The 13,586-nt window shown below is 42.9% G+C and overlaps 1 protein-coding gene across 7 annotated transcripts in view; it reads right to left on the reverse strand.

Annotated features, from left to right (window-relative positions):
- cracr2ab (calcium release activated channel regulator 2Ab) overlaps window positions 1–12,667 on the reverse strand; it is a 33,835-nt gene extending 21,168 nt beyond the window's left edge. For 4 of the 7 annotated variants that reach the window (XM_088347221.1, XM_088347219.1, XM_088347220.1 and 1 more), the window contains exons 1-6: window positions 12,609–12,667; window positions 10,766–10,924; window positions 10,583–10,694; window positions 7,300–7,486; window positions 7,079–7,225; window positions 2,916–3,006 (exon numbers count right to left, since the gene is read on the reverse strand). In XM_088347221.1, coding sequence (XP_088203347.1) covers window positions 2,916–3,006; window positions 7,079–7,225; window positions 7,300–7,486; window positions 10,583–10,694; window positions 10,766–10,906 — 678 coding nt within the window. In that variant the 5' untranslated portion in view covers window positions 10,907–10,924; window positions 12,609–12,667. Of the gene's footprint in view, window positions 1–2,915; window positions 3,007–7,078; window positions 7,226–7,299; window positions 7,487–10,582; window positions 10,695–10,765; window positions 10,932–12,351; window positions 12,419–12,608 lie in introns of those variants that run through there. The other 3 variants (XM_088347217.1, XM_088347218.1, XM_088347222.1) reach the window with 3 other exon arrangements.
- Between the last annotated feature and the right edge of the window lie 919 nt (window positions 12,668–13,586).

A 13,586-nucleotide genomic window follows, 5' to 3' on the forward strand; every position in this document is an offset into this window, starting at 1 on the left:
GTGGAACACACTTTATTGGATATTTTAAACTTTTTTAACAAAGAAAAAACGAAAAAGTGGGTGTGCAAAATGATTCAGCCCCTTCACTTTCAGTGCAGCAAACTCTGTCCAGAAGTTCAGTGAGGATCTCTGGATGATTCAATGTTGATCTAAATGACTAACAATGATGATTGGAATCCACCTGTGTGTTATCAACTGTGTATAAATGCACCTGCACTGTGATGGTCTCAGAGGTCTGTTTAAAGCGCAGAGAGCATTATGAAGAACGAGGAACACACCAGGCAGGTCCGAGATACTGTTGTGGAGAAGTATAAAGCTCGAAAAGATTTTCCAAGCTTTAAATGTCCCAAGGAGCACTGTGCAAGCAATAATAGTGAAATGGAAGGAGTATCAGACCACTGCAAATCTACCAAGATCAGGCCGTCCCTCTCAACTTTCAGCTCATACAAGGAGAAAACTGATCAGAAATGTAGCCAAGGGGCCCATGACCATTCTGGATAAACTGCAGAGATCTACAGCTGAGATGGGAGAATCTGTCCATAGGACAACAATCAGTCGTATACTGCACAAATCTGAAGAGTGGCAAGAAGGAAGCCATTTCTTAAAGATATCCATAAAAAGTGTTGTTTAAAGTTTGCCAAAAGCCACTTGGGAGACCACCAAACATGTGGAAGAAGGTGCTCTGGTCAAATGAGACCAAAATCGAACTTTTTGGCAACAATGCTAAACGTTATGTTTGGTGTAAAAGCAGCACAGCTCATCACCCTCAACACACCATCCCAAAAGTCGAACATGGTGGTGGCAGCATCATGGTTTGGGCCTACTTTACTCCAGCAAAAGGTGGCGCTACAAAGTATTAACTCAATGAGGCTGAATAATTTTGCACAACCAATTTTTCGTTTTTTATTTGTTAAAAAAGTTTAAAATATCCAATTATGTGTGTTCCACTTCATGATTATGTCCCACTTATTGTTGATTCTTCACAAGAAATAAAAGTTTTATATCTTTATGTTTGAAGTCTGAGATATGGCAAAACGTCACAAATTTCAAGGGGGCCAAATAGTTTCGCAAGCCACTGTATATGTGTGATATATTACACAAAGTTGACAGTATAATTTGTATTTGTGCAATATCTGATAAACGAAAAACATTGCCGACCAAAAATGCAAAACACTGTATGTAATGGGAATCGAACCCGGCTCACGGCGGTGAGAGCTTAACCACTAGACCACCAGCGATATAGATGACCACCACCAGTAGGTCTTACTGTTGTTTTAGTATCTTGCACCTAATAGTCCGGTGCGCCTTACATATGGAAAATATATAACAAGATACTCTTTTTGGGGTGTGCCTTATCGTGCAGAAAATACCGTAAATTGAAATATGACGATAAGGATCTATAACATTATAGTGTTCTCGATCATTATTGTGCTGTAGTTTCTAGAATATCTAGAATATCTAGAAACTACAGCTGATAGGCTGGCAACGGCCCATGAGACATTACTGAGAAGCACAAGACAAAAATGAGCCACATTTTAGTAAACAATGACTTGCAGTTTTGAATATGACCACCGGATGCCGCCAAAGCTAAGCCACCATTTCCAAAGCTGAATTGGCTAACTATTCAATTTCCATCAACCAGAGAATATTTGAGGGAACAAGCCATCTCGATGTTACTTAAAATAATATCACAGATGCTCTTTTTAAGGCAATACGATTGCACTCATCTGGATTAAAAAATACACAATTAAATACTAGCACCAGGGTGTCTTTAAAGAAATTTTAAGTCAAGTCATGTTTATTTATACAAGCCTTAATCACAAAGAGTCTCAAAGGGCTGCACAGCCCCCAGATTATTGCAAACCACAGACTCTTATTACACCATCCCCTGATCTAAAACCTACATGAGGGCAAGGAAAAAGTCAAAAACCCCAGGATGAGTCAAGTCAAGTCATGTTTGTTTATATAAGCCTTAATCAGAAAGAGTCACAGAGGGCTGAACAGACCACAGATTATTGCAAACCACAGACTATTATTACTCCATCATCTGATCTAAAACCTACATGAGGGCAAGGAAAAAGTCAAAAACCCCAGGATGAGTCAAGTCAAGTCATGTTTGTTTATATAAGCCTTAATCAGAAAGAGTCACAGAGGGCTGAACAGACCACAGATTATTGCAAACCACAGACTATTATTACTCCATCCTCTGATCTAAAACCTACACGAGGGCATGGAAAAACTCAAAAATTTAGGGTGTGTCAATTCAAGTCATGTTTATTTATATAAGCCTTAATCACAAAGAGTCACAAAGGGCTGAACAGACCACAGATTATTGCAAACCACAGACTATTATTACTCCATCCCCTGATCTAAAACCTACATGAGGGCAAGGAAAAACTCAAAAACCTCAGGGTGTGTCAAGTCAAGTCATGTTTATTTGTGACCCCCTTAATCAGAAGGAATCTCATAGGAATGCGCAGACCACAGATTATTGCAAACTACAGACTATTATGACCCCATCCCTGATCTAAAACCTACACGAGGGCAAGGGAAAACCCAAAAACCTCAGGATAAGTCAAGTCATGTTTCTTTGTGATACCCTTAATCACAAGGAGTCTCAAAGGGCTGCACAGACCACAGATTACTGCAAACTACAGACTATTATGACACCATCCCTGATCTAAAACCTCCATGAGGGCAAGGGAAACCTCAAAAACCTCAACATGAGGAAAATAAAGAAAGGGACCGCACACGAGGTAATAGCTCCTTTTGACGATAGATATGAAACCCTAAACCGTAGTTCCGGATTTCAGGTAAACATTTTCCTTAAATTATTAAAAATAAAAAGCAGAAAGAGACTTCAATCAATAAACCAATCAAACGTACGCCCACCCCTGTTCTAGAACATGCCATACCTTGAGCAGCAGCCTGTCTTTCTCAGTCTTGATCTGAGCTTCCATCTCCTCGTACAGGTGACGGATTTCATTGTCATGTGTTGCCGCTTTCCTGCAAGGAGAACATTCCAAAAGGCTAAATTCCATTGTTGACTCTCTTACACACATGAATGACTTGAAAAAAAAAAATCAAGCCTTGAGCAATGTTCCCTGTAATTTTCCTTACGGGTCTGAGCGTTCACACAAAGTCGGTGAGCAGCGCTTGAAACAACAGTGAGCAACCATAATCCCAAGTGTGGCAAGATAATTAATGATCAAACATGTCCAAAACTTGACATCAAGTTACATTTTGCCGAGTTTCCGGCAATGCAAAATTATTTTTCTCTTTTGAATGAATTGACTCATGTACGATTGCAAAGGTTGTACTACTTTTACATTTTTTTCACAAGATATCCATTTCTTTTTATTTCCTGATATATTTTGTCGCATAATATTAACATTTTGGGGGGCATATTTAGTCGGTTGTAAGATACAGAACTGTACTTAATCACATTTTTTTAGTGGAAGTACAATGTTGGCAACAAGATTCACTTGATATAATTGGAAATTATTTGAATGCAACACAAACTTTTTCTACTTTTTTGTTACTTTTTTGTTTTTGTTCTCTATTTAATTTTTTTCCTACATTTCTTTCTTTTTTCTGTTTTTTTTCTAAAATTTTCCTTCTTTTTTTCTCTTCCTTTTGTTTCTTTTTTTTCTCAGCTTTTCACTACTTTTTCATTTTGGTATTTTTTTCTTTTTTGTTCTATTCCCCCCTTCCTTTAAGTCATGTTGTGCAGAATTTTACATCATATTTGGTCATGTTGGGATTAAAGAAGCAAAAACAACCCGAAGAGCCGTTTAGGACCCGAAAGAGCCGGTTCCTTTTAGTGAGCCGAGCCGAAGAAGCCGGTTCTCGACAAACTCTACTAACTTTACTCAACTTCGTTCCACTTTGACTCGACTTCAAAATACCGCATTTAGGACACAACGTCAGGGGAACCCGTGCATTTTTACCTTCATGCACTGTAACTTTGATTTAAGTCGCTTCTTAATTAGTCATTTTGAGCCCTCATTTTTGTGCGCCGGCTAGATTTAAGCTTAGAGGGAACACTGGCCTTAAGCAGCATTTGCATTCCGCTGTTGCAATTACAAGCTAAATTCTAATTAGCCGGAATACTGTACTATGCGGCACCAGGGGACTGTGACCCCGATCATGTAGGATACGGAAAGCATGCTTCTGTTTTTCAAACGTGGCCTAATTCATCTCTCGGGCTGCTGTTTTTTTTTTTCACACGGGCTCAAGGCAGAGATTAGCAGTCATTCGACACAGATCAGTTCTGATTAGGACTATGTTCCATGTGGGATTGCATACCATCTTGTCGCACAGTACGATTTAAAACTTTAAAGAGAAGTGGTAAAATATTTGACCGCTAGGTAGCGCTGTATTGTGTGGTCAAGTGCAACTGGAGAAAATGCTACAAAGTATAAAGGAACATGCAAACTACAGATTCTATCCATCTGTCTGTCTGTCCGTCCGTCCGTCCGTCCATCTGTCTATCCATCCATCCATCCATCCATCCATCCAGACATGGTCAGGATCAAAACGGGTCAAAGCCAGAGACAAGCGGGGGCAAAAAACGGGACAGGTGGGAGTCAGGGTCGAAAAAGGCTTGCCTAGTGTTCACCGAGGTTCGCAGATGGACTGACCACAGGGGACAGACAGGACTGGGTTCAAATACTGACAGGGAGCCAATTAGAAACCGCGGTAGTTGGCGCCAAATGAGTGGGCACAGGTGATTCCAATCGGTAATAATGACAGGAACGCTTAATTTCATATTCACGTACTAATTTGGGAAACATTTATTTGGACTTACGAATGTTTTGAGAAATACATCGCTTTTTAAATAAATTGAAATCGTATCTCAAGGTACTACACGATCTTCAATAGAAGCATTGAAGCAAGATCAATGCATGAGGTAGCTAAAATAGAATAGAATAGAATAGAATTATTGTCATTGTGATTGAACACCATCTGCAACAAGATTAGACTTGGAACTCTAGGATAAACAACATAAACACATAATAAAGACCAAAAATACAAAAAAAATGCAAACATATTTGAAGAAAGTGCTGGACAACGGGCCTAACTGCAATACCGTCTATCTATCTATCTATCTATCTATCTATCTATCTATCTATCTATCTATCTATCTATCTATCTATCTATCTATCCTCGTGCCTCGTGAATATCTAAATAGTGCTACACAGAATACATATTGCAATAAAATTTGGTAATATGCAATGTAGGTGGTGTGGTTTAATGTGGGCTTTTACTCTGCCGGGTAGAGTTAAAGCGCCTCATGGCATGAGGAAGAAAATATCTCTTCAGTCTGTCCGTAGTACAAGACAGTGACAGCAGTCTGTCGCTGAAACTGCTCTTCTGTCTGGAGATAATGCTGTGTAGTGGATGTGATGAATTCTCCATGATTGACCGCAGCTTGTTCGATGCCCGTCTCTCAGCTACAGTTGTCAGCCCGTCCAGCTCTGTGCCCACAACAGAGCTCGCTTTCCTAGCCAGTTTATTGAGACGAGAGGCATCCTTCTTCTTGACGCTGCCTCCCCAACACGCTGTCGCATAGAAGAGGGCGCTTGCCACATCTGTCTCATAGAATATTTTCAGGAGCTTTTTGCAGATTTTGAAGGAGGCCAGCCCTCTGAGGAAGTACAGTCGGCTTTGACCTTTCCTACATAGAGCTTCTGTGTTGGCAGTCCAGTCCAGTTTGTTGTCTAGCTGCACACCCAGGTATTTGTAGGTCTGGACAAATTCTACACATTCTCCTTTGATGGTTACAGGAACCGGGTGAGTTCTGGTTCTCCTGAAGTCCACCACCATCTCCCTGGTCTTGGTGGTGTTCAGGTGCAGGTGGTTTGCGTCGCTCCATCGGACAAAGTCCTGAATCAATTTCCTGTACTCCTCCTCCTGCCCATTTCTGATACATCCCATGATCGCAGTGTCTATGTCAGATGTTATGTCAGATCCCTCTATGTGAGCTTCATGTTAAGTCAAATTCTCTGTTTAAAAAATGCACATTTATACACAGGGTTGGGTAGGGTTACTTTAACTGGATTTGGTTTGTTGATGGACTGACAAAGGGTGAGTGAGAGCACTGAGTTTAAATAGAAGGGAAGCCAATCTGTCAACGAGCAGCAGCTGGCGCCACACGGGCGGGGCCAATTGGACACCATGGCTACCGTGACGATATAGGTGTTGAGTAAAAATGACGGGAATATACAGTAGCTTCCATTTTTTGCGGCAGGAAGTTCATCCGATTACAATTTACCTTAATATATGTCCACAATTTTTCCGTAATCCTTGCAGTACTACATATTTAAACTGCCCTGCTAAGGCGTAGCATGCACCTGTTCTCTTGGGCGTGACCCGTAGGGGGCGATAACGCTTCATAGGACAATGCCAAACAATCTAGTGACAGTTTCTGTTAATCACAAGGGAAGAAGAAATACAGTGGCAAAGGGAAGCTACTAGAGAGCAGTGTCAGCATCATTTTCAAGCAGACATGTCTGGAACCACGGCAATTTCAACATTTACAAGCCCTTCACCCAAAATTCAAGCCCTTTTCATTCTTTGAAAACACATTAAAATGTAAGCATTTTCAAGGATTTCAAGCACCCATACAAACCCTGTTTTATTTACTAAATAAGGGCAGCACGGCGGCGCAGTGGTTAGCGCGTGTGCAGGCACAGTTCTAAGGTCTTGGGAACCTCCTGTGTGGGTTCAAATCCAGCTACCGGACTTCCTGTGCGGAGTTTGTATGTTCTCCCCGTGCTTGCGTGGGTTTCCTCCGGGCACTCCGGTTTCCTCCCACATTACAAAGACATGCATTTCAGGTGGATTGGCCGGTCCAAATTGTCCCTAGGTGTGAATGGGCAAGCGAGTTGTCTGTCCCTGTGTGCCCTGCGATTGGCTGGCAACCAGTTCAGGGTGTCCCCTGCCCACTGCCCGATGATTGCCGGGATGGGCTCCAGCACCCCCGCGACCCTACTGAGGATAAGCGGTGCAGCTAATGAGGTGAAAATAAACACTGTCCTATTAAACACGTCTTTGGTTCTTTGCGTCCTCTTACCTCTGGAGGGCGCTCTCCATGTCCCTCTTCTCCTGGTGGGCCTCCTTGATCTGATGGGTTACCCTGGCCAGGAACTCCTCAAAGTTGGACAGCAAGTGAGGTTCGTCCCGCCTTAGCTGCGCCCAGAGACTGCGCACCTCATCCGGGCTGGATGGAAAACTGAGGTTGAGGTATGTTCAGTCCTAAAACTCCGGTTTTGAGCGTTCTGTGACGGCACTCACTCTTCAAAAACATTACTGGCTCCAAGGCTGTCCAGCAACATCAGGAAGTGACCCTCTTCGTCCTCTCGCCCCGACAACTTGGCTTCCCATTGGCTCTGATAAAAGGCTTCTTTGGCCCCGAGGCTCGGACTCGGCATCTGGGACGTCTCATCGGTCACTGAGATTCTTCGGCCATGGAGAAACTGACCTGAGACAAATGAGTTAGCAGTAATGAAATTACATTATTTTTTTGGGCTTGACAACTCCTTTAGGGGGGTTGCCACACTCAAGGTTTCTTCATTTTCCTCATGTTGAGGTTTTTGAGTTTTTCCTTGCCCTCATGTTGGTTCCAGATCAGGGGATGGTGTAATAATAGTCTGAAAAATAGTGCAAAAACCTGTGCAGCCCTTTGAGACTCTTTGTGATTAAGGGCTATACAAATAAAAATGACTTGACTTTTTTGAATATTTACAATATACACACAATAATTCAACTTTTTCACCCATAAATCAAGTCCTTAATGTATACATCCGAATCGAACAGCAGTGGAAGTTATACATCAAAAACTCTTTCCATCTCATCGGTGTCAATGTCAGATCACACAGGTTACCTTTAATCCTTACAGAACACAGGCAAATACAATTTGGTTCATCACCACGGAAACAACCAGCGACGAAAACAAAAAAGACACGTTTGTGTTGCAATCTGGCACTATTCTCCTTGACGCTGTCGTCTAGAAACATAGAGCTCGTGTATTACGTCACTGGTGTCAAACAGGCGGCCCGCGGGCCGGATCGGGCCCGCCAAGGGATTGAATCCGGCCCGCGAGACAACACTCAGAGAGGCACAAGAGAAAAACAAGCTGCAGGTTGGAATATGTCAACTTGATGTTGTCAAAGCCAGGTGCCTCTCACAAAGACACTGTACTTGTATTTATTTCTCTCTCTCTGTCTCTCTCACACACTCTCTCTCTTCCACACCTTTTCTCCCACTCTCTGTCTCTGTCTCTTTCACTCTCTGTGTCTCTCTTTTTTCCTTCCTTTGTTGCTCTTTGTCTCTTTCTCTCTCTGTGTCCTTTTAACTTCTTTTGCTCTAACATATTTTTTTCCTTTTCTCTCTTTTCTCTTTCTCTCTTCCTACCCTTTGCGCTGTCTTTTCTCTTTTCTCTCCTTCTGTCTTTCTATTTCTCTTTGGATTTCTTTCTTCCTCCCCCTTTCTTTTTCCCCTCTCTTACTTTTTATCTCTTTTGTTTCTCACGCTCTCTCCCTCTCTCTCTTTCTTTGTCCCGCCCCCTCTCTTCTTTTCCCTCCCTCTTTCTCTTATTTCTTTAGCTCTCTTTTTCTTTCTCTTTAATCTAATAGTCCGGCCCCGAACAGAATGTTTGTTCTATCGTGTGGCCCCCCGAGTTAAAATGAGTTTGACACCCTTGTTTTACGTGATGCGGCCCTTATTCACGTTCTGTTTTGGCGCAATAGTAAATATGTGCTCGTCTTTTTTTCTCTTTTTCTTTAAAAGAAATATTACTTTTTTATCCAAATGTATTCTTTGTTTAGAGCACTATAAAGTGGTCTTACGTTTACCTTTTAAGTACAATACTATGTTTGCTTTTGATTATTATTCACACTCGTGCACAGTGGTATTGTTCCAATTAAAATAACGACACCTTGGCGCCGATTTATTTTTTTGCCAAAAATTTGAAATAGCCCTAGCAACACAACAACTAGAAGATCAAAACAATGCTTATTAGTTGTTGTAAAATACATTTCTGAACAGTTTGTAACCTTTCGCTGGTAACGTTAAGTACAATTTTCCTCTGGCTTTTAGACCGGCTCTCACCTTTTAGACCGTCTGCCTTCCGGCAGACGCTACAGGTCACACAAAACAAAAACAAACAGACTGAGAGACAGTTTCTTCCCCAGAGCCATCACCAGCCTTAACACACACCGCAAAAAAAACTGAAACTTAGTTTCTATAGTTTAGCAAGCTTGCTATTCAGTCATCTTTTTCGGCCAATTGCAGGGTTTGTTTTGGCCCTCTAGCCTATCCGAGGCTCCGAATAACTTCAGCCAATAGAGATCGATTTAACGGATGATTGACACATCTTTTTCGGCCAATTGCAGGGTTTGTTTCGGCCCTCTAGCCAATCCGAGGCTCCGAATAACTTCAGCCAATAGCGATGGATTTAACGGATGATTGACACATCTTTTTCGGCCAATTGCAGGGTTTGTTTCGGCCCTCTAGCCTATCCGAGGCTCCGAATAACTTCAGCCAATAGCGATCGATTTGACTGATGATTGACACATCTTTTCGGCCAATTGCAGGGTTTGTTTCGGCCCTCTAGCCAATCCGAGGCTCCGAATAACTTCAGCCAATAGCGATGGATTTAACGGATGATTGACACATCTTTTTCGGCCAATTGCAGGGTTTGTTTCGGCCCTCTAGCCTATCCGAGGCTCCGAATAACTTCAGCCAATAGCGATCGATTTGACTGATGATTGACACATCTTTTCGGCCAATTGCAGGGTTTGTTTCAGCCCTCAAGCCAATCCGAGGCTCCGAATAACTTCAGCCAATAGCGATCGATTTAACAGATGATTGACACATCTTTTTCGGCCAATTGCAGGGTTTGTTTTGGCCCTCTAGCCTATCCGAGGCTCTGAATAACTTCAACCAATACCGATCGATTCAACAGATGATTGACACATCTTTTTCGGCCAATTGCAGGGTTTGTTTCGGCCCTCTAGCCAATCCGAGGCTCCGAATAACTTCAGCCAATAGCGATGGATTTAACGGATGATTGACACATCTTTTTCGGCCAATTGCAGGGTTTGTTTCGGCCCTCTAGCCTATCCGAGGCTCCGAATAACTTCAGCCAATAGCGATCGATTTGACTGATGATTGACACATCTTTTCGGCCAATTGCAGGGTTTGTTTCAGCCCTCAAGCCAATCCGAGGCTCCGAATAACTTCAGCCAATAGCGATCGATTTAACAGATGATTGACACATCTTTTTCGGCCAATTGCAGGGTTTATTTCGGCCCTCTAGCCAATCCGAAACTCCCAATAACTTCAGTCAATAGCGATCGATTTAACGGATGATTGACACATCTTTTTTGGCCAATTGCAGGGTTTAATTGGCCCTCTAGCCAATCCGAGGCTCCGAATAACTTCAGCCACGTTAACGTTAACCACAGGTGTTATTGAAAGAAAGAGGGAGGGCTGTGCCCACGATCTGGTGCTCGCTTGACGCGGGAAGCAAGTCGCAAGTAAGCAATATATGCAGCCTTGTTCATGTAAAACCTACTTAATCCAGAAGAAAAGGCCTCAAGCGTGAGAAACCCGGTGTGTTTGGTATCCAGGGAGTCAAAGACATCCTCCAGCTCCTTAGCAGACAGTGGTAGCTCTCTGTGGAGCCTCTGACATCAGGAGACAAAAAAAATCTCAATTTGTACCTTCTCGACACGTCCTACCACCAGATTACACTCACCCTCATGTCCGCCCGTGTGATGAAGCCTCGGCCCTCCACATCGCAGGTCCTGAAAAACTCCTTGGTTTTATCCAGTAGGGCGATGCGACCCCAACCTGAACCGCGGCCATCGGGAGTCCTGTTCTCCTCCTTGTGCTCCATGTTGATTCGAATCACCACCTAAAATCTTGCGACGGTGTGTAGGTCAGCTTGGAGCCAGGACATAGATTTTAGGGGGCAAATGATCATTTTCTGTAGTCTTCTATTCTATCTATCTACCTTGGTCATATCCCTCAAGAGGGCCGACCCAATTGCCCAAACACCCAAACAAGTTAGGCACCTCGGCACCCAAGTTGGTCATGCTTTCGTCCCTCCAGATGAAACGGGACACCAGAAAGTGGCCATGTCACTCGGGTCAGGGTGACACAACACACTCTTTTGTTCAACAGCAGGGCCCGACAACTTTCACTGGTTTACCCCTGCCGCATCATATGGGTGCCCAGCCCATCCTTAAGAACGCGTCCACAATCTCACTATCCTTTCACAACACCTCTCCACTCGTTTCTATCACAAAAAGAGCTCTAGCTTCCGTTATATTTAGACCTCTTTCCTGCAGTGCACTCATAACACCATCCATCCACGTCAATCGCGGCCTTCCTCTTGGTCTCCTTCCATTGACTTCTGCTCTGTTGATCCTCTTCAACATTCGCTCCTCATCCATCCTCTCCATGTGTCCAAACCAACCGAGTACTCTCTTATCAACACGCTTGCTCAGTTCCACGACTATTCCAGTTCTGTCTCATACAATTTCATTTCTCAGTCTATCCAATCTTGTCACTCCTAACATAGTCCTCAAACACTTCATCTCAAAAACATTCAACTTCCTTCTTAAATCTGCGTTCAGGCTCCAAGTCTCTGCACCATACAACACAGTCGGCACTATCACACTCTCATACAGTCCCCTCTTAACATCCATACCCATACTCTTGTTGTTCATCACCCTCCTCAGAGAACCCAAAACCTTGCTTCCTTGATTCACTCTGTGCAATACCTCGCACTCCATTCCACCAACTGAAGCCACATCACAACCCAAGTGCCTAAAGCTTTCAACTTCTTCCAGCACCCGTTCATGCAACCTGATTTCTATCGTCATGCCCACTCCATCACGTGAATACTTCATTACCTTACTCTTCCCAACATTGACACATAACTTACGCCTATCACTTACTCTTCCAAACTCCGTTACCAACCTTCTCAATGTTTCCTCAGAATCAGCCACAAGCGCTGTGTCATCTGCAAACAACAACTGACTTACCTGCCACACTGTTGTCCATCGTGTCTACACCTCTGCCAAAAACTCTTGCATTCACCTCTCACCACACCATCCATGTACACATTAAACAGCCATGGTGACATCACACACCCCTGTCTCACACCAGTCAACACAGGGAACCACTCACTTGTCTCACTCCCTACTCTTACACATGCTCTGCTATTCATTTAAAAACTCTTCAATGCTTCCAACAACTTTCCACCCACTCCATACATCACCATCACTTGCCACAACGCCTTTTCCAAGTCCATGAAAGCCAAATAAACATCCTTACCTTTCTGTAGTCTTGAATCAAGGTTATTAAAAATGTTTTCTAGGCAGCCACCAAACTCAGAGAGAAGTACTAACACAGGGTGTAAGGGCTTATCTTAATACCTATAATGCCTTAACAATTACTAATCAGCTGTGGTTTCATGTGCAACTTTCACATGATGCATACCTTAAAGCAGTTCACACACACACAGGTACTAGTAGTCAATATGATAACTATTAACTACAGCGGATAAACCAAATAGAAGTTAAACGTCTTACCGTAAATAATGCACCAAAACCAGAACAACAAAAACCCAACAACAAGACTCTCCGACCAAAGTTACCAAGTCATTCTGGGACCATGTGATATCATGAGGAAGCAGACCCCAGGCTTTTTTCAGAGAAGGGATTGCTCGTGTGGTCTGGTTGCCATGGCAACATCAGAATGAATCGGCTTTCACTGATGACAAAGCTTTAAACAATGAATACTTTTTCCCATTTATTGCAGAAAATACAAAAATGAGCACGTTTTTGAATCATCTTACAATGCCACCTAGTGGTGAAAATCCATCCCAGCTTTTAATGTCTGGGGCAAAACAGACGAAGGTTCATTTTTTTGCCAGTTGTTTCTGAGATTTTCTGGATCTTTTGAAGGAAATAGATCATCTGAAGATTGAAATTGGGCTGCCCTTTCTTGGTCTTGAAGGATTTTATGCATTTGATTATAAGGGATTTTGTACGATCAAATACAAAATTACATTTAACGCAAAAGATATTCACTGGCTGGGCTGTGTGGCAGGTCAAGTCAAATGTATTTATATAGCCCTTAATCACAAACATGTCTCAACGGACTGCACAGGATTACAATGACACAATGACCTGATCTTAAACCAACATGCGGGCAAGGAACAACTCAAAACCTCAGCGTGAGGAAAAAGAGAAAACCTTGAGAAGGATGACCAGGGTGAGTTACATTTAGCATTACAATACACAAACATAGTAAACACTAGGTAACATGTTGAAAATTTGTCCGGAAAGTGCATGACACCAGCCTGTAAACTAGCCCAGAAAGTCTATGGCGGCCACGACGCAGCTTCCCATCTCTGCCAGCTGGTCCATGCAGGCGTTCACATGCTTCAGGTCAAACGCTGGTCCACTGACTAATCTCAAATCGTCCTTCTCCTTCGTATCACCACCAGGCAGGCAGTCGGAAAAAGACAGGACAATACAGAATATGAGGTGGGCATCAATCATAAG

Source organism: Urocampus carinirostris, chromosome 11 (assembly GCF_059441175.1).
Source record: "Urocampus carinirostris isolate Australia breed hairy pipefish chromosome 11, RoL_Ucar_1.0, whole genome shotgun sequence".
In the NCBI taxonomy this organism is placed as follows: Eukaryota; Metazoa; Chordata; class Actinopteri; order Syngnathiformes; family Syngnathidae; genus Urocampus; species Urocampus carinirostris.